The sequence below is a fragment of the Xiphophorus maculatus genome, chromosome 2 (assembly GCF_002775205.1).
Source record: "Xiphophorus maculatus strain JP 163 A chromosome 2, X_maculatus-5.0-male, whole genome shotgun sequence".
In the NCBI taxonomy this organism is placed as follows: domain Eukaryota; kingdom Metazoa; phylum Chordata; class Actinopteri; order Cyprinodontiformes; family Poeciliidae; genus Xiphophorus; species Xiphophorus maculatus.
Window position 1 is genome coordinate 3,800,178 of NC_036444.1, and position 24,702 is coordinate 3,824,879.

At 38.4% G+C, this 24,702-nt stretch overlaps 2 protein-coding genes across 2 annotated transcripts in view; one reads left to right on the top strand and one right to left on the bottom strand.

Moving 5' to 3' along the window:
• The first annotated feature begins 13 nt into the window (after nt 1–13).
• Nucleotides 14–11,579, top strand: utp4 (UTP4, small subunit processome component). Its single transcript, XM_005795793.2, has 17 exons — nt 14–109; nt 888–1,052; nt 1,138–1,326; nt 2,031–2,115; nt 2,485–2,574; nt 2,666–2,877; nt 4,087–4,258; nt 4,420–4,511; nt 5,261–5,357; nt 6,441–6,505; nt 7,260–7,382; nt 8,139–8,295; nt 9,490–9,596; nt 9,677–9,772; nt 9,845–10,030; nt 10,452–10,562; nt 11,387–11,579. Exons 2-17 carry the CDS (start codon nt 894–896, stop codon nt 11,501–11,503), a joined length of 2,058 nt encoding a protein of 685 aa, XP_005795850.1. The 5' UTR covers nt 14–109; nt 888–893; the 3' UTR covers nt 11,504–11,579.
• A 2,671-nt stretch (nt 11,580–14,250) lies between these two features.
• cmip (c-Maf inducing protein) overlaps nt 14,251–24,702 on the bottom strand; it is a 37,101-nt gene continuing 26,649 nt past the window's right edge. The window contains exons 10-21 of the mRNA XM_023342638.1: nt 23,952–24,392; nt 21,521–21,586; nt 19,471–19,497; nt 19,339–19,387; nt 19,153–19,260; nt 18,318–18,434; nt 17,869–18,009; nt 17,594–17,641; nt 17,360–17,506; nt 17,169–17,274; nt 17,023–17,093; nt 14,251–16,665 (exon numbers count right to left, since the gene is read on the bottom strand). Of these exons, the coding sequence (XP_023198406.1) occupies nt 16,612–16,665; nt 17,023–17,093; nt 17,169–17,274; nt 17,360–17,506; nt 17,594–17,641; nt 17,869–18,009; nt 18,318–18,434; nt 19,153–19,260; nt 19,339–19,387; nt 19,471–19,497; nt 21,521–21,586; nt 23,952–24,392 (1,375 nt within the window). The 3' untranslated portion in view covers nt 14,251–16,611. The remainder of the gene's footprint in view (nt 16,666–17,022; nt 17,094–17,168; nt 17,275–17,359; nt 17,507–17,593; nt 17,642–17,868; nt 18,010–18,317; nt 18,435–19,152; nt 19,261–19,338; nt 19,388–19,470; nt 19,498–21,520; nt 21,587–23,951; nt 24,393–24,702) is intronic.

Genomic DNA, 24,702 nt, shown 5'->3' on the forward strand with positions numbered 1-24,702 from the left:
AAGTGACGCGTGCAGGTTACGTCATGACGCACTTCCCCCTGGACTTCCTGCTCCGGGTCGTCGTCAACGTGGTTCCTGATGTTTTGAAACGTGCAGCGTTAAATCTAAGGTGAGTTTTTCTGACAATAAAGTAAAGTGAGAGTTTTAGAAAGTTTGTAACTGTTGTACTTGAGTTATGAGGCGTTTTAGTGCTTTTAAACGACACATCGCTTCAGGTGTCGTTAGCATTTGGAGCTAACTGTTATTTTTCTCTTCACGTTCTTTAGATTTAAACAGGATTTTACAGGAAACTGAGCGGCTTCATGATACATTTGTCCCATTAAAAGTTCTGATATCTAATAAGAGCAATAATATTAATAAAAATAATAATTTCAGCTGACTTTTCATCAAATCCGTAAATAATAATTACATTTTAATTGCGGATTATTAATGGTATTATGACGGAATAACTAGTGTTTCTTAATGACACGATCAAAGGTTTTATATGAAAATATATCATGTTCCTTCAAATGTTATTAAGATTTAAGGAATTATTGTTAGGCAGTTTAGGATTTAAACTTTTAAGAAAGTACTTGTCTATATTAGAAACTAAAAAGATGTCATTTAATTTTTGGTGGTTTGAATCGTTTTTTAATGATTAGATTTGATTTTATTTTTAACTGATATCAGTTTAAAACTCTACACAAATGGGTTCAACTATGGCAAATGGTTTTTTGGCCTTTATTTTTTAGGAACTCTGTTTTAAAGTATATTCTCTCTGAGATACAGAGAAAATACTTAATAGCTTTAAGTATTAAAGCTATTAACAAATAACCAGTTAATAACCTAAAGGACTTTAGAACTGGTTATTTAGTTTCTTTATATTTTTGTGTTTTTTTCTGTCCCAGATCCAAATGGGGGAATTTAAGGTGCACCGGGTCCGCTTCTTTGACTACATGCCCAGCGCCATCCGGTCCATGGCCTTCAACAGCCACACGGAGCGGCTGGCCGTGGCCCGAGCAGATGGCGCCGTGGAGATCTTTAACTTTGCCGACAACTACTTCCAGGAGAAGGTAAAGGATCAAACCTGTGGTTAGTTGGAACATTTCCACCGTCTCCTCTTCAGCTGAACAGATTCCTGGGTCTGTTGATGCTCAGGTCATCGCCGGGCGGGACGGGCGGTCCATCGAGGCGCTTTGCTGGGTCGGCTGTCGTTTGTTCAGCGCCGGTTTGGACGGGGAGATCACAGAGTATGACCTGGAGAACCTGAGGCCCCGCTACAGCATCGAGGCCTACGGAGGACCAATCTGGACAATCAGCGGCAACAGCGAGGGGACGCTGCTGGCGGTGCGTAAATCAATTAATCGCATGATAAATTAAAACAAACTGAATAATTTCCATTTGCATTATTTATTGTTTTTCTCTTTCTACCAATAACTGGATGACAAAAGCCTTCAATCTGGTTTTTTGTTCTAAACTGGCCCCTTTTTTTGAAGGACAATTTTGTTTACAGAGACTTCATAATTTATTTTATTTGTTGTTTCTGTTGTTAATTTTGGATATTTCTTATTCTCTGAAATAAGTTACCTTTCCAGATTAGACCGGCCTGCAGTCTGGGTCATTTTAAAAACACTTTTTAAAACTTATTTTTATATGTTGACATTTAATTGAGGCCTGATACTGAAACTTTTCTGTTGTGATGTTTTAGTTTCATTCTGTGTTCATTCTACTGAGTTAATGTCTTTGTACAGCAGTTTTAAGATGTTTTTAAAAGTGCTATTTAAATAAATTTTAACACTAACATTTTAAAATGTCGACTGTTCATTAGAATTTAAAGTTTATTGATCTGTGAGAATGTGGCCTTGCATTATTAGGCCATTACGGTTATATTTCTTGAAAAATGGTCTCTAAACAACAGTATAATTCTTTATCGTAAAAACATCTGGGACAGTTTATCGTCCAGAAAAATGTGTTATTGTGACAGACCTGGTCCCAGTTAGATTTAAGTTGTGTTTGGGGTCTGACTGATCCAGCTCTGTTTTCTCTGACAGGCTGGCTGTGAAGACGGGACTGTGAAGATGTTTGAGGTCCTGGAGGACAGGATTCAGTTTCAGAGGAACCTGAGCAGACAGAAAGGTGAGTCTCCCACCACTCACACTTTAATCTGCACAGTAACAAATTACACACTTTCTTTCTTTGTAAAGACTTAGAAAGAAAAACAGTGATGCAAAGCACTAGAGAAAGAAAGTCCATCTCTGAATGGCTAGAAAAATACAATTTGTAGTGGTTTAGTCAAAGTTAAATTTATTGAATTGCTTGATTAGTTTAAATATTTCCTGCTATGTAGAACACTATAACAAGACAGTAATAAATTATGTTGTGTAATAGTGAATAGTCCTGTCGTAGTGAGTAATAAATGAATTAATTGCATGATAAATTAAAACTAACTCACTAGAGTCACAGTTTGATCGATCAGAAAAATCAGATACATTTTTAATCTTTCAGGTCGGATCATATCGCTGTCCTGGCATCCGTCTGGTGCTCAGATAGCAGCAGGAATGATGGACATGATCCGGATCTTTGACTCGGAAACAGGTGACTTCATCCTGAAACGATCCATACAGAAAGTCTGCTCAGTTTTTGGGTTCTCGGTCCGTTATTTCCTCCTGTTTGGTTCTGACTGCAGGCCACGCCACTCACAGGCTGCTGGTGGACCGAGGCGTTGGAGCCTCAAAGAGCCGGGAGGTGGTGGTCTGGAGCGTCGCCTTTCTGAACGACCACACCATCATCAGCGGCGATTCTGCAGGAAAGGTCCAGATCTGGGACGGGTTGACTGGAACTCTGATCAGAACCCATCTGGTCACCAAGTGGGATGTCCTGGTTCTGGCCGTTTCACAGGTAGCAAACCCAAGACAAGTAAAGCATGTTGGATTTGGATGTTAGCAAATATGTAGAACGGCGTTTTAGGACCATAGAAAATAGAAAACAAAGTTAAATTTCAACAAAAAAACTCACAAATTTAGAGATCATTCTTAAGACAATTTCTGAGTTTGAAAAGTCAAACATTTTCTAGAAGAAATCTAAAAAATGTCTGAATTTTAAAAGTTCAAAATTTGCCAGAAAAACTCAGAAATTTTTAGATTAATGTTAGAAATTTTCTAGAAAAAACTGAGTTTGAAAATCCTAAAATGTGCTTGAAAAAAATCACATTTTGGGATTAATCTCAGTATTTTTCTAGAAAAAGCAAGAACATTTTTGAGTTTGAAAAGCCCAAATTTTTCTAGAAAAATACTAAAATTTTGAGGCTAATGTCAGTCAATTTGCTGGAAAAAAACTAAAACATTTTTTAGATCAATCTCAGAAATTTTCTTAAAAAAAAATAATAACGTAGAAATTTCTGTTTGAAAAGTCTAAAATCTGCCGGAAAAGAACTCAGAACATTTTTAGATTAATCTCAGTTATTTTCTAGAAAACAACACACAGCATTTTGGGAGATGTAGTCAGAGGAAAGTCTTAAGCCTCTTAACCTTTCTTTGTGGAATCAAGTAACTCTCTCTTTGGTTGCCTAGCAACGACTCACTTACCCACTCTTTGGTTACCTAGCAACGAACTGTTGAGTAACTTTCCCAGCAGCAGCTTCAGGTTCTGCCACTGTGCTTAATAACTGCTTAAAAAAAACAACAACAAAAACCGGTATGAAGTTAAAACTGTGGATAAAAGAGGAAAGGTCACGCCACCAGTTTGGCAATAATTCAAATATTTAAAACAAAAAACTAATTAATAATTATCAGATTATTATAATTATTGACTAGTATCATAATTAGTATTGTGATATGTTTTTCAACCATATTGTCCAGACCTAAGATTCACTGACTCAGCATAGAGTAATGTTAATCAGTAGTTGTTTTTATATTCTTCATTTCTGTTTTTACAAGCCAAAACCGGATAGAAACAGAAGAAGAAGAGCAAATGTTGAATGTGAACTGATTATTTATTTATTTATTAACTGAAGTCATATCTACAGTTCTGTATTTATTTAATTTGTCAGAAGGAATGTAAGTATCACTATCCGAAGAAAAAAAAATAAAGAAATGGTGTGTTTGACAGGATGAGAGCAGTGTGATCGCTGGGACGTCCGAAGGAACCATTGTCCAGTTCCAGTTCATCTCCTCCACTGTGGGACAGCAGGACAAGCTCTGGGTCCGGACCAGAACCTTTAAGAACCACTCGCACGACGTTAGGGCGCTGGTTCACACCGACTCGGCCGTGATTTCTGGAGGTCAGAGTTGATTCGCTGCTACATCTGAGTGTCATATTTACTTTGCATTGAGGTTTTTGTCTCACTTGTTCAGCTATGTCTTCAGATGAAGCCTTCATCTTTTGGAAAATAAAATAAAAATATTTTTAAAGCTTTAAGATGAACTGATTGGTTCGTTTCAGGTATGGACACCCAGTTGGTGGTGAGACCCCTGCTGGACAAAGTGGAGAAGAACACCCAGGAGTCTGCGCTTCGTAAAATTGCTTTCCCACACGTGAGTCCAGGAAGAGAAAATCTTACTGTGTATGAGAGGAAGTAATACACAGAAATAAAAAACACAATCAGGAGGCAGCGACATCATCTGTGAGCAAAGAGAGACACAGATGATGTTGAATGACAAATAAGAAGATGTTTTCAGAAACATGTTGAAAAATTGGATATATACAGGAACATTTATGAGCATAAATTTATCCTCATGAAAGAAATTGGACTCTCTTTTTTTATTTTTTATGAATTGATTCAGACATCTCAACACTGAGGATATTTTGTGGTTTTAGAAGACTTCATGTAGCGTCTTGCGGTCGGCTTCCTGGATGAACTCACTCGGACAGCTTGACTTGGCCATGATTTCAGTTTAGGTTTATTTAAATCCCTTAGCACAGCTTCTATCTGAGTGGATTTCGCCACTTTTTCTCTTTCCTCAAGTGTCAGGAGCGCAACAAGCTAAATATTTAATGCTTAAACAGAAAAAAAAACTGTTTTAAACTCCTAAGTAATGATATTTAATCATGTCATGCTGAGATATTCTAATTTAATACTTCATCAGAAACTGCATTTTTATTGCATTTAAAAAACAACTTAAAATTCATTATTATTTTTTTCATTTGTGCTGATGTTAAATATCCATATGTACAAATATGTAAACAGAAAAATTACATTTTTACATCATGTCTTCATGTTTTCACATGACTGCGTAGTATAAATGCTGTCAGTTGGAAATAACCTGCATCCTCTCTGTTCTAGAGGAACCTTGTTAGTTGTGCAAAGAAAGCTGGACTTCTGCTCTTCCAGTTCCCGGATCATTTGGAGCTGTGGAGGCTTGGAGAGAGCGACAGAAATGGTGAGGAAAACGCATTAAACCAAATCATAAAGTAATAAAACACTGCAATGCAACACTGTTCACTCAGTGGACATTAAATGCCAAACTTAAACCCATATTTCTTTAGTTTTTAAATACACTGCTCAAAAAAATAAAGGGAACACTCAAATAACACATCCTAGATCTGAATGAAAGAAATATTCTCATTGAATACTTTGTTCTGTACAAAGCTCCATTTGCACAACAGCAGGTGAAATTGATTGTCAATCAGTGTTGCTTCCTAAGTGGACAGTTTGATTTCACAGAAGTTTGACTTACTTGGAGTTATATTGTGTTGTTTAAGTGTTCCCTTTATTTTTTGAGCAGTGTATTTCTTTGATGGCATTTTATTTTGAAGAGTTTTTATGTCTTCAGAAACAGGTTCACAATGGATAAATTTAGCTCAAAAGGTGCAGATATTTAGTTTCATTAATGTCAAACAAACAACTTAAGTGTAACTAAACTTGATATAAAAGCATAAATTCCACCAAAGTGGGCGGAGCCAAGATACATTGATGGGCGTGGCCAAGACTGGGGATGACAATAGGGAGTTAATTAGGGGTGTGGTCAGGACGAGGATGGCCCATTTAATTACTTTATTGATACACTTAATGACTTTTCTTTTCTCTAGAGACTTTATTTTTTAAAAAGTGACAAATCTAGCAACTTTCTTCTGTGTTATTAGAGACGTTTCCAGTGAAAACAGGTGAAGCACCAGTCGCTCTGCACTGACCTTCCTGGCTGAGTGACCGGCGAGTTCTGCCTCTCAGAAAATAACTGAAACTGAAACTGAAGGATTTTGCTCTTCATCTGCCTCCAAACAAACTCTGTTGTTGTTTGTCTGAAACATCAGACTTGAACCTTAAACTTGAACATATTAACTGACATCTAGTGGCCAAGTTGGAGATAACTATTACAGCTACTGTAAATAATGTTGTAATTAGGAAAAGTTGCCTAATTTTAAGTATTTTAATACCTAAAAATCTGAATTTTTAGTTATTAGTATCATATTTTTATATTTGTTTATCCTTAAAATGATTACAGCTCTCTACCGTGTGTTGATAGGAACACCTGGAGAGAGTCTACCTGTGAATAGGAAACCAGAGAAACTGATCCAGCTGAAGACAAAGGTAGGCAAAGGACAGTTGTGTTTCCACGGTAACCATCTGGGCTCCACATGTTGAAATGGTTTGACTGGTTCCAGTAAACCATTGAGTAAAATCTCCATGATTTTATTCTGAAGGGAAACATTCAGGGTGTTTTATTTGGTTGATCATTTTAAAAGCAGGAAAAGCATGACATCATCATGTTAGCCAAATATTTTAGGATGAATAAATTTATTTAATCAGTTTTAATTTCACAGTAGGGCTGTGATCTTTTTGATTAATCGGATTTGTGATTTTTGAATATTTAATTTTTAAAAAATCTGGATTTTTACACCATTGGACCATTTGGGTTTCCATAGTTCAGAGTGATGTCACCACGCCCAGAGCCGCCATCTTGTTTGACTAGTGTGTCTTATTGACTTCAGGTCAACTTTACAACAAAATATAACTACAATTTTTGTTTTTTAATCTGTACTAATTCCCTTAAAAATTTGTTTTGTTTTTTACTTTTTGCCTTTTTTACAAAACAGGAAACCATGAGTAGAGACTGATTCAGTAAATTGGAATATTGGATTTAAGTGTTTTTTTCTTTCTGCTCCAAAAGTAATTAAATGATTTCAGACAGAAACAGAAACTGACCGTTCTAACTGCTGAAAAAACAACAACAACTGGGCCCTGGTTTGTGGTGACTGGTTCTGGTTCTGTTGGAGTTTTCTCTGTGTGAAACGTCACAAGTTACCAAACTTGGACTGATTGTTGTGTTTGCTGCCCCCTGCAGGGCGAGGACCATATCTGCTGCAGCGCGTTGTCTCCGTGTGGAAGCTGGTTATCTTATGCCACCGTCGCCGCCGTTCGTCTCTACAGGCTGCAGATCAGCAGCAACAACATCAGCATCCAGAAGGTGAGGAAACACATTTTCATCAGCAAAAAGCCAAACGAAGAGCAGGATTTCTTTATTTCAGCTTTCAGATTTGGACATTTATAATAGAGTACAGATTTTAAACATAAAGTTTAACTGAACAGAAAGACTGAAAATATTTTATATGGACAAAACTGTTAAACCTACAGTAATACTTCTTATATTTCCTCAAAGCAGACACCTGTGGCTACGTCTTGATGCATAAATTATTTCTGTAGAGGGAAATTTCTAAAAACAGAGGTTTGTTTGTGAAAAACCAGTAAAAGTTGAATAACGTCAGTCACCAGAGGGCGCACTCTGTAGCAGCTGAAGAATGATTACATTGTAAAATATTGCACGAAACTTAAATCTCAATTTTAGCAGAACTGGCAACAAGCTGCTTCACTTGAAGTTCGGTAAAAGCCTTATGACCTGTTTAACCTTTGAATGGAGTTTATAGCTTACAGTATGTAGCTTTCAAAGAGAGTAAAGGTTTTGTCAAATTTTGAAAAATTCTTGAGATTTTCAATGTATTTCAATAAAGCAAAAACTGTGAGAAAAATACATCTTTTAATTAAAAAGCATACAGAGTATTAATAGCAAAAGTCACAGCTGTAATGAGCGGAGTATTTTGATTTCTTATTTCTCTGAACTAGAAATTATTTCAGCTGTTTTATGGTCTTAACTGCAATCATCCTGCAGCATGTAGAAACATTTCAGAGACTCGTCTCTCGTTTTATGGTCTCGTCCTCCATGCAGGTGTCCAAGCTGCCCAGGGAGCTGAAGTCGGTGCATCAGCTCTGCTTCTCCTCGGACTCCTGCAGGCTGTTCGCCTCTTCCAGCTTCTCCTCCGTCGTCGTCGTCGCTCTCAACCAGACGGACTGTAAATACCTTCACACCCTCAAACACAAGTCTGGTGAGTTTCGCTGGAGGTTTGTTTGGATTGCTGCTCAGAGGCAGACGATGATGTCATGGCGTCGGAAACGTCTGATTGGTTAACTACTGAGGTAATGCTGCAAATCAGCAAAGAAGAAAATAAACATTTTATTGCCTACAATGCAGTAACATAACATTCTTTTAATGATTTTAAACAAGGTGAATCTAAAACTGGCATTTGAGGAGTTTGGGGTAAAATGTAATTACAGATAAAAACAATTTCATCTTAAATACAAAATCTATACAGTTTGGGTTTAATAACTTCTCTGAATAAGTTGTTTTTTCAGCAATTTACCTTTTTTGAGTCTACAGTTAACAATTAACAAACGATTAGTTGACGCTTATTTGAGTAATGTTTTAGTCATGATTAATCGTTTCAGGTCCAATACAGTATTGAACAAATACTAATATTTGGATTAACTAATTACTAATTGGATAGGAAACGGTGCTCAATAGGAGATTTTGCTTTATTTTTTACAGAATTTGAACTAAGCGAAGCTAAAACTGTCACTTGAGGAGTTCTGGGTAAAACATATTTACAGACAAAGTTGTTTTGTTATCATAAATGCAAAATGTATTTATGTTTTATACAGTTTCAACTTAATTACTGCTCTAAAGGTGTTCTTTCAGAAACTGACCCATTTTTGAGTCTCTATGTTCCAGTTAACGATTAATTGATTACCAAATTAGTTGATGATTATTTCAATAATTGATTAATCAGGATTAATCGTTTCCGCCTTAATACAATATAGAACTAATCTGTTGACAAATTTTTGTGTTGACCAATTGAATCACAGCCAGGCGAAGCTAAAACTGCCACTAGAGGAGTTCTGGGTGAAACATATTTACGGACAACAAACGTTTTTTGTTTTTTTTTTTAAATGCAAAATGTATATATTTACTGTACAGTTTTATACAGTTTTGGCTTAATTACTAAACACTAAACCTAGTGTTTAGTTCTCTTTTTTTTTAAATCCAGTTAATGGTGAGTTGATTACTAAATTAGTTGACGATTATTTGAATAATCAATTAATCACAATTATTCCGATTAATTGTTTCAGCCCTAATAAGCTGTCGTTTGGAGGTGAAACCTTGCAGAAAGGTTTCATTTAGTCTCTTTTTGAACCAATTGTATTAAATGTTCCCTGATTCTTAATCTGTTTTGTGTTTCCAGGTTCCAGACAGCCTATCCACATCCTGTCTCCCAGTGAAGACGGTCAGTGGCTCGCGACGGCGAACACAGACTGCGAGATCCACGTCTTCAACCTTCGAAAGATGAAGGTGAGCTCAGATGTTTGCTTTTGTTTGGACATCATGGAGCAGAACAGTGACAGGAAACAGAATCTGTTTGTGGTTTTCAGCTGCACTGTTCGGTCCCGGCCTACAGCTCCTGCCCCACCGCCGTCTCCATCCACCCAACCACCGGCAACCTCGTCTCCGTCCACGCCGACCAGCAGGTGGGCGCCTCGGCGACATTTCTGTTTCACCTAGAGGATCGAACCTGCTAAGTTTGTGTCGTTGTTTTGCAGATCTTTGAGTTCTCCCTGAAGCAGAAGGAGTACAGCGAGTGGAGCCGTCAGCTGCAGAGGCAAGGCCTGCACCCGCTGTGGCTGCAGCGCGACACGCCGGTCACCAGCATCTCCTTCAACCCCAACAACCCGGCGCACATCATGCTGCACGACGTGTTCATGTTCTGCATCATCGACCAGAGTCTGGTACGCAAAGCCACAATTCTTCAGCATTTGGTCAGCTGGTTTTACCACTGTATGTGGTGTACAATGGCTGCTGGAAATCACAAGTATTTTCTTGTTGACTTAGCCTCCAGAAACCACTTACTGGATTCTTGTTGATTATCCAGGAGGCACAACTACTGCTTTTCAAAGACGTATGGTTGTATAATTGCTCATCTGTTAACAGCTATTTTCATGTCTGAGTGTAAACGTTGAGTTGGGGCGTGGCCAGCAGCAGCTTATTTGTATTTAAAATAGCAAGATGCCCTAAAACAGCTAAAATCTCATTATCTAGGAATGATTTTGTGCACAAAAAAAAAGGTAATGAAAATGTTTTGTGTAACTAGACCTTTTCCAGCCTGTTCAGGGTACCATCATTGGTCACCTTACTGTTTTATCTGCACAGCCTCTTCCTGAAGCGAAGACGAAGTTCTATAATCAAATGATCCTCCGGAGTCTTCCTCAGCCACAAAGGCTCAGAGAAAGCCACGCCTTCAAGACCTGCAAGAACTTCCAGGTAAAACTTCCACGCTCTGAATGTGCAGGTTTGGAATTGACCATGTGTGAAGCTCAGCAGTTTGGGCTGAAAATGTTCAAATTAAAAACGTTTTGCTGCAAAATAATCAGAAAACTGCAACTGCATATTAGGGCCATTGTAGATAGAAAAAGGTGAACATTTCTGGGTTTGGAAAGTCTACGATTTGACAGAAAAAGATCAGAAATTTCAAAATTAATCTAAGAAATTTCTAAATAAAACTTGGAAATTTAAAGTTTGAAAAGTAAAAACATTTTTGAGGTTAATTTCAGAAATTAATAGATTTTATTTATAATGCCCTTTATATCTATAGGGCAAAAACCAAAAAATTTTCAATTTCAATTTTCTGGAATATATAAAAATCCTGAAAATTTCAGAATTTATCAATTTTGTCAATCTGATTAGATTAGACAAAATTTTCTAGAAGAAACTTCAATTTTGAGTTTAATCTTAGAAATTTTCAAGAGAAAACTTAACCGTTGAAATTGTTAAAGAAAAGTCTGACATTTTTTTAGTTTTTGAAGTTTTTCAAGCAAATGATTAACTTGAATTTTAAAAAGTTTTCTGTAGAAACTTTTAGTGATGAGCCTCAAAATTTGAGTTTTTTCCAGAAAATTTTCTACTTTTCAAACTCTAATTTTTTAGTTTTTCCAGAAAATTTCTGAGATTTCTGGCAGAAAATTACTTTTTCTGTCTGCGATGCCCCTAACACGATGTGGCAGAAGACAAGTCATAAATATTGTAAAACATTTGCATCAGTTCACAAACCTTTTCCACAGATTGAACGTTATTGCTTTGTCCCACAGCACCTGCTGTCTGTGAACCTGCTGGAGGATCTGTCTCTGGTTGTGGTGGAGCGCCCCCTGGTGGACATCGTGGCTCAGCTCCCCGCTCCTGTCCGGCAGAAAAAGTTTGCCACCTAAACAGCGATCAAGTCCTCATGATCACAGTAATCTCTCCAGTTTGTTGGAGATGTTTTGATAAAGTGAAAACTGAGAACCCGCCGTCTGTGTGTGCATTAATGTATCTGCGTACGGTGGCTTAGACGGGTCAAAACATGCAAAAACCTCCATTCTAAAACTAAAGAATGGAGTGGATAACTTATAAAAATCTCAATAATTGCTGTAGATTGAATTTCTTTTGATACATAACTGGTTGCTGTCACTTAAACTCAACTGTTAATTTAATTCATTTTTAAAAGAAGGGGCAAAGAGTTAGAAGAAGTAGATTAAAAATATTTTTAATATGCAAAAACCACAACAGTATTTTACTTTTGAGATTTTTCTTTGGACAAAAAGTATTTCAGTTTCTGGTTTTTGCTCTTCTAAAAATAAGCAATGTTGAATTTTTGCATTGTTTTCCTAAGACATTTAATTTATTCTTAAAATCCTAATAAGAAAACCCACATGACTCAGTCAGCTGAAACATATTCACAGACATTTTATTTTTGATTGAAATTATTTCACATCATAGTTATTTTTCCTGTCAAAGAGCCTTTGTATTTTTATTACAACAGCCACAGAGCAGCAGCAGCAGCAGCAATAATAATAACAATAATTGATAATAGTAATAATAATAACCCAGCAGGAAAAGCAGGTCAGTGCAACTGAAAAAGAGAGAAACATGATGGGCGCCACTTTTCCAGCTGCAAACAAAAAACGTTCAGTCTGATTTTTCAGGTTGTGCCACATCTGGCTGCTTTTCTTACAATCTGATAAGATTTGACACAGACGTGTGTAGAAACTCTTGACAGATTGCCTACAATAATAATTAAAAATAAAAAAAACAGATGGCAGAAGAAATGAGGACAAAGCTCCACAGGATACGGAGACGAAACAGGAGAGGAGTCTCTATTCAACCATTAAACACTGAAACCTCGACACGCTGCGGTCCAGAAGGGCCCATTTGTTTACAGGAGCGGTTCTGGGAGATCCGGCTCATGCCTGCATGTTGGGAACCAAAACCAGGAGCCAGTTAGGTGAGAAAGTGCAGCATTCAAATGTCTATTATGCTGGGAAATCACCTTAAATTAATATTCAATTAATTAAAATATGACCTTATCAGATTTCTAAAATAACCTTCAACCATAGTTTATATTAACTGCATATTTTTGTTTTAAAATTGTTTGTATTCGTTTGATGCAATGTGTTTTCATTAGTTGTAAGTCAAAAAATAATCATAAGTAACAAATAAAGGCTTGAAAATGTTAATCTGTGTATAAATAGTCTATATAATGTGTTTCACTTAATTATGGAGTTGCTGGAGTGAATAAATATTCTAATTTATTGATTATGATTCCTTATTTCCACCGATTCCCCTCTGCGTTTTAAGCGCTCGTTACTGGGGAATCAGCACCCCCTGCTGGTCATAACGTGGTAGTGCCGGGATAACAGAATTTGTTTTTAAACAAAATGTTTCTAAAAATCTGTTGTCTCTACATTAAGGCAGAAAATTACAAACTCATTTCCACTTTGTGTTAAACCTTCATATTACATGAAATGTTGCATTTAAAGCTACATAAAAGGATAATTTTGTTGCGTTTTTTTAATCTTTCAACCTAACTGGCTCCTGGCTGCATCAGCAAAGTTAAAGAATTAAATAAACATTATTTTCTTCATCTCCCTCTTACCTGCCCACATAAACTGCTCCAACAAAACTTAAAAAATATTAAAGGATGAACTAAAGCAGTAAAATTCGAGCTGCTAATGTGGAACCACTGGGTCTCACCTCTGATATGATTATCTGAACAACATTCTTTAAGAAAAACAAGAAATATGTGCATTATTATTATTATTGTTTTATATAAAAAAAATGGCCACATTTAAACGAATAAAGCTCAGCTACGGTCAGATCGGCTTCCATCAACCCCCTTTGAACTGGCCTTTTGGGGGATTAAATCCCCCCCGTTTCAGTCGTTCGTTTTCAGGAGACAAGTGATCAAACTCCCCCTTTTATCAGATTTTACAAACCTTATCTATATATATATATGTCTATATATATATATATATAGAAATTATAAAAACAAATATAAGATGATGCAGCAACGCATACGTGCAAAAAAAATTTAAACTAGAGCAACAACAACACAGGAAGCAAGACTGATTAAAGTGATTAAATCATCAGAGGAGAGCTGGAAACCGTTAAAATAATATGCATTAAAACATTTCCTTTTTTATGATTACAGTGCACTTTGTGTGAAAAAATAAAACAAAAAAACAAGGAAAACAACCACAAACAAACGTTAAGATGAAGGCAACACAAGCCTGCAGCTGAAATCAGGCTTAGAGAAGAAAAAAAGGGGATGAAGAGGAGGTAAAGGACTTCAAAAAGACGATTATGTACACCGGTATGTACAGGACAACCGGGCCCGAACCTTTCGGACCGTTACGGGTCGATACAGACAGCCTCGATGGCACCAAATAAATAGGAAACAAAACGTCCTGTCCTGTGGGAGCGGTCGGCAGGTTGACGCCAATAAATTAACCAGACAGAGGACGTCTGACGTGTGTTTGATACCGGAGGGGAACAAAAAGTTCAAAACGTTGGTTCCGAGGGAATGTAGCAAACAACTGCTCCGATCCAATATGTACACGAATGAATCCGTCCGGATCGTTTTCTCTCTTCAAAGTCGGAACAGCGTCGACAGAAGTTGGTTGGATATAGAAGTTTGTTTTTTTATTTGGCAAAATTGTCCTACAACAGTTTGTTTCCAGAGCCAAAAAAATGTCCCGAGAGGACTCAGCATGACGTCACTCGGAGCTTAGTGGTTTTCCTCTTCCGTCCGGATACAAACGAAAAAAAGAAAAGAAAAAGAAACAGCAGCCGCCATGTTTTCCCTCCCGAAAACAAGCGGAACACGAACGCATCCACTTCCAAATCTGGAAAAATATGTGCAAGATCATAAAAAACTCAGTTTTCTTTTTTTTCCCCATGTGACGAACATTAGGAGTAGTTTTGTTTTTTTAGGAAAAACTGAAAGGTCCTGACTCCGATAGGGTTCGGTCGGTCCGTTCAGGGAGCTACATCATGGAGCGGTTCGGAGACTAACGGCTATTGTGCAGAGCAAAGTTTCCGCTGCAAAATGAGTTCCTCCACCAGTAAAAGCAAATTCAACACCAGTAAATCTACACCAGAGACGGTTCTAGATAAAATGTCATCAATTAATAGATTTTTTGTTTTTCAAAGATTACATTTTTGGAAAAATCTGGACTTTGATGTTGGTACGCTCAGGGCCGCCATCTTGTTTTGACAAGTGTTTTACAGCTTCAATTTATTTAGATTTTGAACTTAGGGCCAAGCTAAGATTGGTTTTTTTGATTTATTTACGAGAATAAAGCCATAATATTACAAAGTAATATGAGAATAAACCCATACTACAGCCATAATAAAGTCCTAATGTTAGAAAAAAGTAGTAATTTTATAACTTCTATACGAAAACTTAAAATGAGGAATGGTGAGTGTCTTGTGAAGTTATACTTTGCTATCAGCATGAAATTATTATCAGTAGCAGAACTTTGAAATGATTGTGCAAAGAACTGTCTGTTTCGAGGAAATACTTGGTTACATTAGATTTTGACAACCAAAAGATTTTTTCTCATTAAAACAACTTTTTTTGTGTAATTTTATAACTTATTGTGGTACAATTGTGTCTTTATTCTGCTGATATTATGATTATATTCTCAAAATTAAACAATAAATTGTTATAGCCCGACTCCAATACTCAGTTGCACAAGTCATAGAAGAGATGATAGAAAATATTTTCTGTAATTATTTTTATTTTTTTTTTAAAAAAGTGAGACAAAGATCTATTAATATTAAAAACTGGAACTGATGTAAAAAAAATCAGATTTTATTTTTGGCCATATCGCTCAGCCCTACTGTGATTTTATCTCAATACGACTGAAGCTAAAAGTGCAACAGTTTAACATTTATTATTATATTCATAGATTAAAAAAAATACTTTAATTTCTGTTAAATAAATTTAGTATTATTTCTTTAGAATCTGTTTTAGGAGTGACTTGAATGTCCCTTGATCCAGAATTACATGACATGTTTCTAAATTATGTATTTTTGTGACCTGGACAAAAGAGCCTGAAGCAGAATTATTCAGGGGCTGAAGACCATCTGGGCCATGGGTGGTCCTAGATGGGGGCTAACAGGGGACAGGGTCCCTCCAGATCTGGTCAGATATCAACAGATACATAATTTTATTAGATAAATTTAATAAAATTAAATTCAACATGATAATCCAAACTTCTGGATACAAAACATAAAACTCAAGCCTGACCCTTTCCAATATAATCACATTCAATAAATTTGAGTCATGGCTTTAAGATTTAAAGTACCTTTTGAAAATAACGTTTAAAATACTTTTTTTTATTGGTAATGTAATGGGGTTTTTTTCTTTGTAGCTAAATTTAAAAAAAATTATTTCTGTCTCCATCTTTTCTGAATTATTAATAAAACAAATACATGATAAATATGTAGAAAGTGCTGATTAAGTCTGGCGGTATTTCATGATATTAAAGTTTCATTATCTGATTTTAGATTAATTTTAATCTAGATTATCTAGAATACGAGGTGTATTTGAATGCAACGTGAGGTTATTGACGCTACATCAGGTCAGAACTGGTAGGAGGAACTCACCTTAGAGGGAAAACGGTTTCGGACACAACACCTGAACGTCTCCAGCGTTCATTATAGGGAGCCTCAAAACTTAGAGACCATTTAGGGCCAAGGACGGATGAAATGGGTGTGGTCCCTGTGCAGTCTGACTAAAACAGATCCTTAAAAAAGGGTAGAAGGGAGGAGGGATGAAACGTCCACGGAGAAATGTTGACCTTTCCTTCACGGCTGCACCCTGAAGTGGTTGAAGCTGAAGAAATCTCCTCCATACCTGGCTGGCGGAGAGGCGCTGAGGTTCTGGTCGATGCAATTGATGGTGGGGTGTGTGTGTGTGTGTGTGTGTGTGTGTGTGTGTGTGTGTGTGTGTGTGTGTGTGACCATGGATGGGGCAGGAGGCCGTGGTGGATCACCAGGCCTCTGTGTATCGGACATCAACGTCCTTCAGGTTGGGCAGTTTGGCCTGAAGAGAGAAAACAAGACTTAAAATCTGCTGATTGTTACATTATTAAGTCAAGTTTATTAGTAAAGCAACATTTCAGCAACAAGGCAGTTCAAAGTTAGAGAGCACGTAGATATTAAATAAGAGGGGTACCAAGGATTGAACCTTGGGGTACTCCACATGTGACTAAGGTATGCACATTGAAGGTGGAAAAAGTAAAAAAATAATTTATCAGGGTCTTGTTTTTCTACGTAAACACAGGCATTTTGTGCTTCAGAACTTTCCAACAAAAACAAGGATCAGATAAAGAGAAGGGATCCAAGGGTTGAACCTTGGAGTCCTCCACATGTAACTTCTGCTCCAGCTGCCGGGAGTTACCTTGAGGTCTTCGTACGTGTCGGCTGTGAGCTTGGTGCTGTTCATGTTCAGGCTGCACAGGCTCTTCATGGCTGAAACACAAAAAGCAGCTCCATCAGCTACGGCTGCCAACGCATCAGAAGATTTATCAGCGAGCGATCTCTTACAGCTCAGAGCCAGCAGACCGGCGTCGGTGACCGGCGTCTCACACAGGTTCAGGACCTGAAGGCAGGCCAGATGCTCGGATAACAACCTCAGTCCTGCATCCCCGAACTGCGGAGCACAAAACAAACCACAGGCGAGTCATTTCACAGCTTCGTCCGCCTCCGGTTTGTTTCGCGTCGTAGCGACTGCAGACCTGAGTGGACCAGAGGTTGAGCTGTTTGAGTGACGGAAGCTTGATGAGCTGCTCCGCACAGGCACTGGTGACGTTGGTGAAGGCCAGGCTCAAGTTCTCCAAGTTCCCGAAGGAGCCTGAACTCAGCAGGCGGGCCAGATCTGCATCCTGCAGTGAGGAAGAGACGAAGCAAATGTTTTTATTGTCTGCCAGCCAGGAAGGAGAGTTTATATAACAGACTGAGGGTGAACTAACCGTGGACTTGGAGGGCAGAGTCAGCCGGGTGGGACCTCCTTTTCTTTGCTGAAGAGAACAAAAAGGAAAAGTTGGAGTTGTAAAAAAATACACAGGATAAGTTTCTTTTTTAAAGCACAGAAAACCAGTAGTAGGCACACTAAACTGCTAATGGCAAAGCTAATCTTTTGTTTAGCGCTTTACCTAACTTTAAAGACATTTAGCACACTTAGCTTCCCCTAAATTAATTATTAAAAACATGCAGCTTTCAGAGGAGAGTCGGAGGAGAAACTCACCAGCTCCTTCAGCTCCCGCTGACGGTCGCAGAGCTGCTCGTACATGCGGAAGCCCACCTGCGTGCTCTGCAGAGTGGAGATGATCTGCAGCTGCGTGTCTTTGTTCTCGATGATGTTGTACTCCAGCATCAGACACAAAATCTGAGAACACAAAGACAAAATCTGTAAAACTAATGGCTTTTGTCTCAGTAGGTTTCAGTGCTTTTGGTTGATGCAGATACACACTTAGAAAAAAAAAAGATTCTGGTCGATTTTGAAAGGAATAGACGAATGCAAATCTTAAAATGGAAAATGTAAGCTGGAACACAAAATATTAATGTCTCATAAACCTGGTAAAAAAAAAGTGCAATTCTGATAAAAAAGAAAAAAAAGGTCAAAGATTGAGTAGGGAGTTTCAGCATTCATCTGGACTTTAAGTGTCTAAAAAGGTGTAAAAATTGTATTCTGACCTCGACCATGGTCTGGTTCCCTCGCAGGGCCAGCAGCATGCAGGGACCCAACTTGTTCTCAGCCAGAGAGAGGAGGAACTTCTTTGTTTTGTAGCAGGAACCCATCAAGATGTGGACCTGCAGGAGAGAGGGAGATTGACTCATTTCAATGGGAAAACATCAACAATAACATGGAAAACAGGCAACAAAGTTAAAAATCAATGCATGTTAGACATAAAACTACTGTCAACAGTTCCTCAGCATGAGGGAAGCATCCAACTTCTGAATGAGAGTAGCTGTGCTTTAAGGTACAAAATGGAGCCCTTGCAGAAAATTACTCCACTTGGAGATAAAATTAATTCAGAGAAATAAAAAAGAAAATGTGCTTTTTTTTTTGCCAAGTTTGTGCACACAAACAATGAATTCGGATTTGATTCTACTTTGATATTAATGAAAAATGTTTTAAATATAAATGTATTTGACAAAGGCAAGGGAAAAACAAGGAATTTGGTCATCGTTCCACTTTGCTTTTATTGAAAACATTTTAATATGAACTTTAGACAAAATCAATAAATATGTAAATGTATTTGTATTGTCTTTACAAAAGAGGAGGACAAGAAAAAAGAATTGTCTCTGTGGCAGCAGGTTTTAGTAACTCGCGTTCTGTAGTGCTGACCTGAAGATAAAAGTCTAAACAGTTTGTGTCCAGGATGTGCAAAGATGTTATCCAATTTAATTCAAGCTTTATCAAAGACACAGAATCCTGGTCTGTAGTAGCGATAAAAATATAAAACAAAACAGCATTTACAACGCTAATATTAGCATTTGTTTTTAGCCTTTGGAGTAATGGCCTCACCATGCTAGCAAACAGCTCGCCGTCGTCATCGCAGGCCACGCCCCCTGGGCTGTAGAGCTGGAACCAGCCATCTTTGCCTGAGCGCACACTGAGCAGGCAAGAGTGAACCTGAAGGCCACAGAAAAACAGATGTTGCTATTGTTTCCTCCTCCGTTCTCTCTGTCACACAGAGGAGCAGCGCCTCACCTCCTGCCTGGGATCCTCTGCAAACCTCTGGATGACGTATTTCAGCTCCCTGTGCAGACAGAGGAACAAGCGTCAGGCCGAGATGAAGCCACCGAGTCGGCTTTGCATACTTTGCTACTTTCAGATACTTACTTTGTGAATTTGGCATGAGCCAGAGCTCTGCAGGGAGGAGAACAAAGACAGATGTGAGAAACAGGAGCGTTTTTTGTTTCAGCTGCAGTGACGAGACGCTGATGACACAAGTTCACAGGTTCCAGGAGAGCAACAAGCTCGTTACATTTTCCGACTGTTGAGAGTTAATTGTCCTCTAGAGGAAATTAGTGAAAGGTTCTGTATCACTTTGTTATTGCAGTCTGAGCTGCTGTCAACTTGCAGCTCTTCAAACAGGCTGATTTCTGGGCTTTAACTAGGCCATTGTAACCTCTTGATTTTTTTATTTATTAGTCATTCTATTGTAGGGCTGCAGCTACTGATTATTTTAGCAACCGATTAATCACACGATTAATTAATTAATTGGCATATTCTGCAGATTTTTTATTCAATCATAAACTTATGTTAGAAAATATTTAAAATACATAAAACAATGTAAATAAATAATGAAATAATTTTTTAAAATTAGAATATTTATAAAATGCAAAACAAAGCACTGCACTTTATATTATTTCAATAATTGAATAATCACAATTAATCTGATTAATTAGATTTCTAGCATAAAACCAGATTTTCTTGTTTGAAATTCAAACTGTTAACACTCTACCAAAGCCTTCAAGAGACTTTGAAAGAGAAAAAAGACACACAGAAAACTCCAGTTAACGATTAATCAACTACTAAATTAGTTGACGATTAATGAAGTCTGAAATGATTAATCTCGATTAATCATTTGAGACTTATTCTATTGTAGATTTGCTGCTGTGTTTGAATTTATTGCTCTGTGTCAGTGGCTGCCAGGAGCCTTCCTTCACCCTGCACAACAGCTTGCTTCTGTGCATCATTGCCAAACATCTCCATTTTTTTCCGAATTACATTTTCCCAGAAGTCTTTTGAGACCAGCTGCCATGTTCTGTTTGGGGAGAACATCTGCTCCAAACAACCCAGTTGTTTTCCTATCATGGACCTTTACGTTTAACGTGCTAACTATTGGGTTTGTGTTGTTTCAGCCACTCAGTCGGATAAATCAACCCTCTACTCGTGCGTGGCGAAGATGACTCATTTTATTGTCAGCTTGTTGCCCTTCCCAACGACGCCTGAAGCGCCAACGGGGCAGCAGTGGTGCAGGTGAGAAGCAGGTGCATCCCAGCGTTGGAGAAACAACAAAATGTTCACCAGTCAACCCTAATGAAGCTCTGGATGGGCCAGCAAACAACAGCTCTGGGCTGCTTCTGTCCAATAACAGCAGGCTCTCTGGGGGCAGGAAGGCTGGGACCGCTGCTTCACACACCTACGTCAGGAAGCCGGCCCCCGCAGGAGCCTCTTAGAAACACGGCTACATCCACAGCGACTGGGGCCAGAAGGAGGTTAGGTCATGGATGCGCTACTGGTGTTGGAGGGAAACTAATGTGGCAGGATTTGACGCCAAATCAGAAATATAAAAGATTTGGAGGTTCAACAATTCCTTCAGATTTGTCATATTCAGACAATGACACTAAACTAGAATAACTGCATCCAGGCTCTAAAACATATTTTATAAATATGCTGCCATCAGCGGTGGGGACTGCCAACTTAAAAACTAGTTGCACTAACCCTAAAGCACTAATCATAAACATTAGTACTGCTAACTACAACGCCAGTTGCACTAACACTAAATCACTAAACCTAAACATTAGTTCCACTAACTAAAAAGTTAGTTCTGCCAACCCTACAGCACAACATTAACACCTAGCATGAGTTACTAGCATGGTAGAGGAGGGTTGATGGTACGACTTCATTTTAAAGCAGAATATCTATTGCAAAATGGCTGAAAACAAGAGGCAAGGTGTTTTAATGGCCTAATCAAAGTCCAGACCTCAACTGGAGAGTTATTTCTTCTAAAAGGTGTTTCTACAAGTTGCTTGTTTAATTCATTTATAAAAGTGAAGAGAAATCAAACAGAAGCGTCTCCTTGCTTATTTTATTCAGACGTTTTTGACTCCTGAGCTGTGAATCTTTTTGGGTGAGAGCAAGAAGTCAGGATACGAGAACTCACTCTTTCGGGAACGGGATGGGCTGCAGCAGACTGGCCAGAGCCGGTCTCCAGTCATCGTAGTCCGACCTGAAAAATCACAAAAGAAAAGCAAGAAATCCATGAGGACAATGCAAAGATGCCTGTAACATTTAAAAAAAGACAGCAGAAAGTGAAACCCGAGCAGCGCTGCGATGACGCAGATTAACAGTTGTGCTGATGTAACAGAAGCTCTTGAAGCCTCAGATTACACAGATTAAGTAACTCCAGCTTTGTCATAAATGCTACAACCCTACAGACACTGTTGCTTTTAAGCCTGCCAGCTTAGTCGCTGGGTCTACGCCCCGCTGCCGCTCCACTTTCACCCTGTAATCAGCAGCGATCAGCCAGTCAGGGGGGCTCCACACTCGCCTTTCTCTAACTGGGACACTCTGACTGGTTTGTTGAAAGCATTTATCACTAAAAGGAAGCGCTTAGTTAGTGTGTGTGTTTCCAGTTAGTGTGTGTGGATGACAGAGATTTTAACATAATGGAAATTTAACAGCTCAGTGTTCAGTTCACCTTAAAATGTTTACAAAATAAAGCAGGACTTTAAATGAGCTTTTTACTCCAAAGACAGAAACCTCTCTGATTGGTCAGCTTCCTCAGGCTCCGCCTACTAGAATGAACCTCTATGCTGTTTCTTACGACAGAGTATTAGGGCCAAGAAAATTATAAAAATAAAATAAAATTATGATAAAACCTTGTTTTTGTACAAGGTTTAGGGATAGGATTACCCTAACCCTATATGAAATAATATGAGAATAAAGTCGTAGTATAACGAGAATAAAGTCATGTTACGACTATTTTCGTAAAATTCAATTATATTTATTTGGCATCAATTTTTTTGTTATTTTACTATCCATTATAGATGTGAAAATAATCCCATTACCAAGTAAAACTGGAACATTTATTGAAATTGTGGGAAAGATCTTCAACTGTCAAAAAAAACCTTCAACTCTCCTTGCCACTCAAGAATGTACTTTTGTATTTTGGTACTAAAAAAGGCCAATTCCTGCGTCAAACACTCACATTCATAAATTAGAAAAGGTCAAAATAAAGAAAAACAAACATCTTAGCTGAGCAACATTACCAACTACGTTCTGTTCCAATAGCAGAACTACTGTACCGCGTACTTCTGTTCACAGCGAGAATGAACTTTCAACTGTACATGTCGAGTACGTACTTACCAAGCACACAAGAACGTATGAGCATTGAGAAAGATCTTTTGTTGCATATGTAAATTCAAAAGGGCCAAAGTACAAAATAAAATTAAATAAATAAATAAAAAATCCTACTTCAGATATAATTTTCTGAGCACTTTTGAGTGTAGAGTTCCAGGAAGCCTAATAACATATTAAAGAAGAAATTACTCTGTGAGGCCACAATCGCCATGGAAACCAGAGATTCAATTCCAAATCTTTTGTTTCTATGGCGATTGCCGCCTTTCACAGGAGGCAGGCAGAAATGAGTTGAAGCCCTAAACAAACTGTTACTTTGTAACAAAATATGGGCCACACTGAAAATAATTCTGACCCCAGAGGGTCAGAACTTTCTGATGGGCTCACATGTAAAATTATACGTGTGAATAATGTTTTATGTAGACGGTAAGATGGGCTAAACAAAGTCCTCAGTTCTAGTCCAGATAGACAAAAATCAGAACTGAACTCTAATGGGAGTGAATGAGAGTTTGGGTGTGTACTCTGCAGTTTGGGGTGATTTGACAGAAAACTGTAAGTCCTACAGCAGTGGGAGTCACACTGGGTGAAAGGAGAGAAAAATACCTACGTTTTGATGTGTAAACTGCTAATGTGGAGATGAAACTGTGAGCATGAAAGCAGTTAAAATTAAAATCGGAGGGTCAGAATCTAGATGTAACGTCATAATCTAAGATGTACATTCTGTGGGAAAATCTGCAAAAAGTCCATTGAACTTAAACTGTGATTGAGTAAAAACTGTCAATCAGTTCAGCAGAGTAAAGTCCTAGTTTGTGTGAGCTGAACTTTGAATGCTGTTTCTGCTGCTATGCAAGGCTGAACAGTGCAGCTCCAACCAACGCCAGGTTTCCTCATTTCACCAAAATCTCATTCAGGTCTAAGCTTTTAATATTTGCACATTTTGAAAACTGCAAATTACATCTTGTTCCAGTGGCACCCCAAAGGGGGTCAGGTTTATTTATTCAGTTAAAAATCTAATTAGACATATTAAAAAATATATACATATATAATATATTTTTTATAGCTTTCCTAAAGTTTTCACTGGCTACCCTTATGAGAATTTTCTGTTCTTTATTCAACTGCATGTTTTGTTCTGCTGATAAACATACAGCAGACAAATGCTGCTAGCTCTTTTTCTCCTAGAAACAGTCTGCTAATACGATGTTTTGTTGGAGTATTAGCTAGTTGTGTGAACTCACAGCATCTTGAGGATGAGGGCGAAGCAGCCCAGCACTCGGTCGGCCTGCGCCGGCAGCTGGATGGACAGCGTGTTCACAGCCGGGCTGACCAGCAGACAGTCGATGAGGTTCGGCTCGCTGTCGCCCCCTGCAGGCCCGCCCTTCCGCTTGGCGTTGGTCGTGTTGTTGTTCCGCTCCAGCTCCACCAGGATCTCGCTGGAGTTGACGATGGAGGGCGGAGGGGAGAGCGGCAGGCAGGGCGTCGGGGAGGAGATGGGGATGGACGGAGTCGCCGGGTTAGCGGGTGGAGATGGCTGGGGGGCGCTGGAGAGAGGCAGGATGGTGGAGGGAGGCGGCGTCGGCGGTTCTGGTCGCAGCAGCCGTAGCGGCATCGGCGGCTTGCGGTCGTTTTGCTGCTGGCAGCCGTTCCTGATCTCCTTCAGGCTGGGAGAGTTGTCTCTGCTGCAGGTGGGAGAAACATCACAAACCATCATGGCTGCGTCTAAACAGCAGGCTGATGCTCAATATTTACAGATACAATTTCTTTCACTGCAAAAACACAAAATCCTACCAAGTATTTATGGTCTAGTTACTGCAAATATCTCAGTACACTTGAAATAAGATAGTAACTTATAAGTAACTTTTCTGCAAGATATAGCAGCTCAATAATTCCTTAATACTGATAAAAAAAACCTTATTCCATTGGCAGATGTTTGCTCCAAATACATGGGAGAATTGTCTTGTTATAAGTGAAATAACCTGCTAGTGAAAC

Excerpts from the sequence above, each read along its gene's own strand:
- utp4 (XM_005795793.2), top strand. The coding sequence starts at position 894 with ATGGGGGAATTTAAGGTGCACCGGGTCCGCTTCTTTGACTACATGCCC. Across the intron at positions 2,878-4,086 it reads TGGTTCTGGCCGTTTCACAG|GATGAGAGCAGTGTGATCGC; the intron begins GTAGCAAACCCA and ends TGTGTTTGACAG. Across the intron at positions 7,383-8,138 it reads ACAACATCAGCATCCAGAAG|GTGTCCAAGCTGCCCAGGGA; the intron begins GTGAGGAAACAC and ends TCCTCCATGCAG.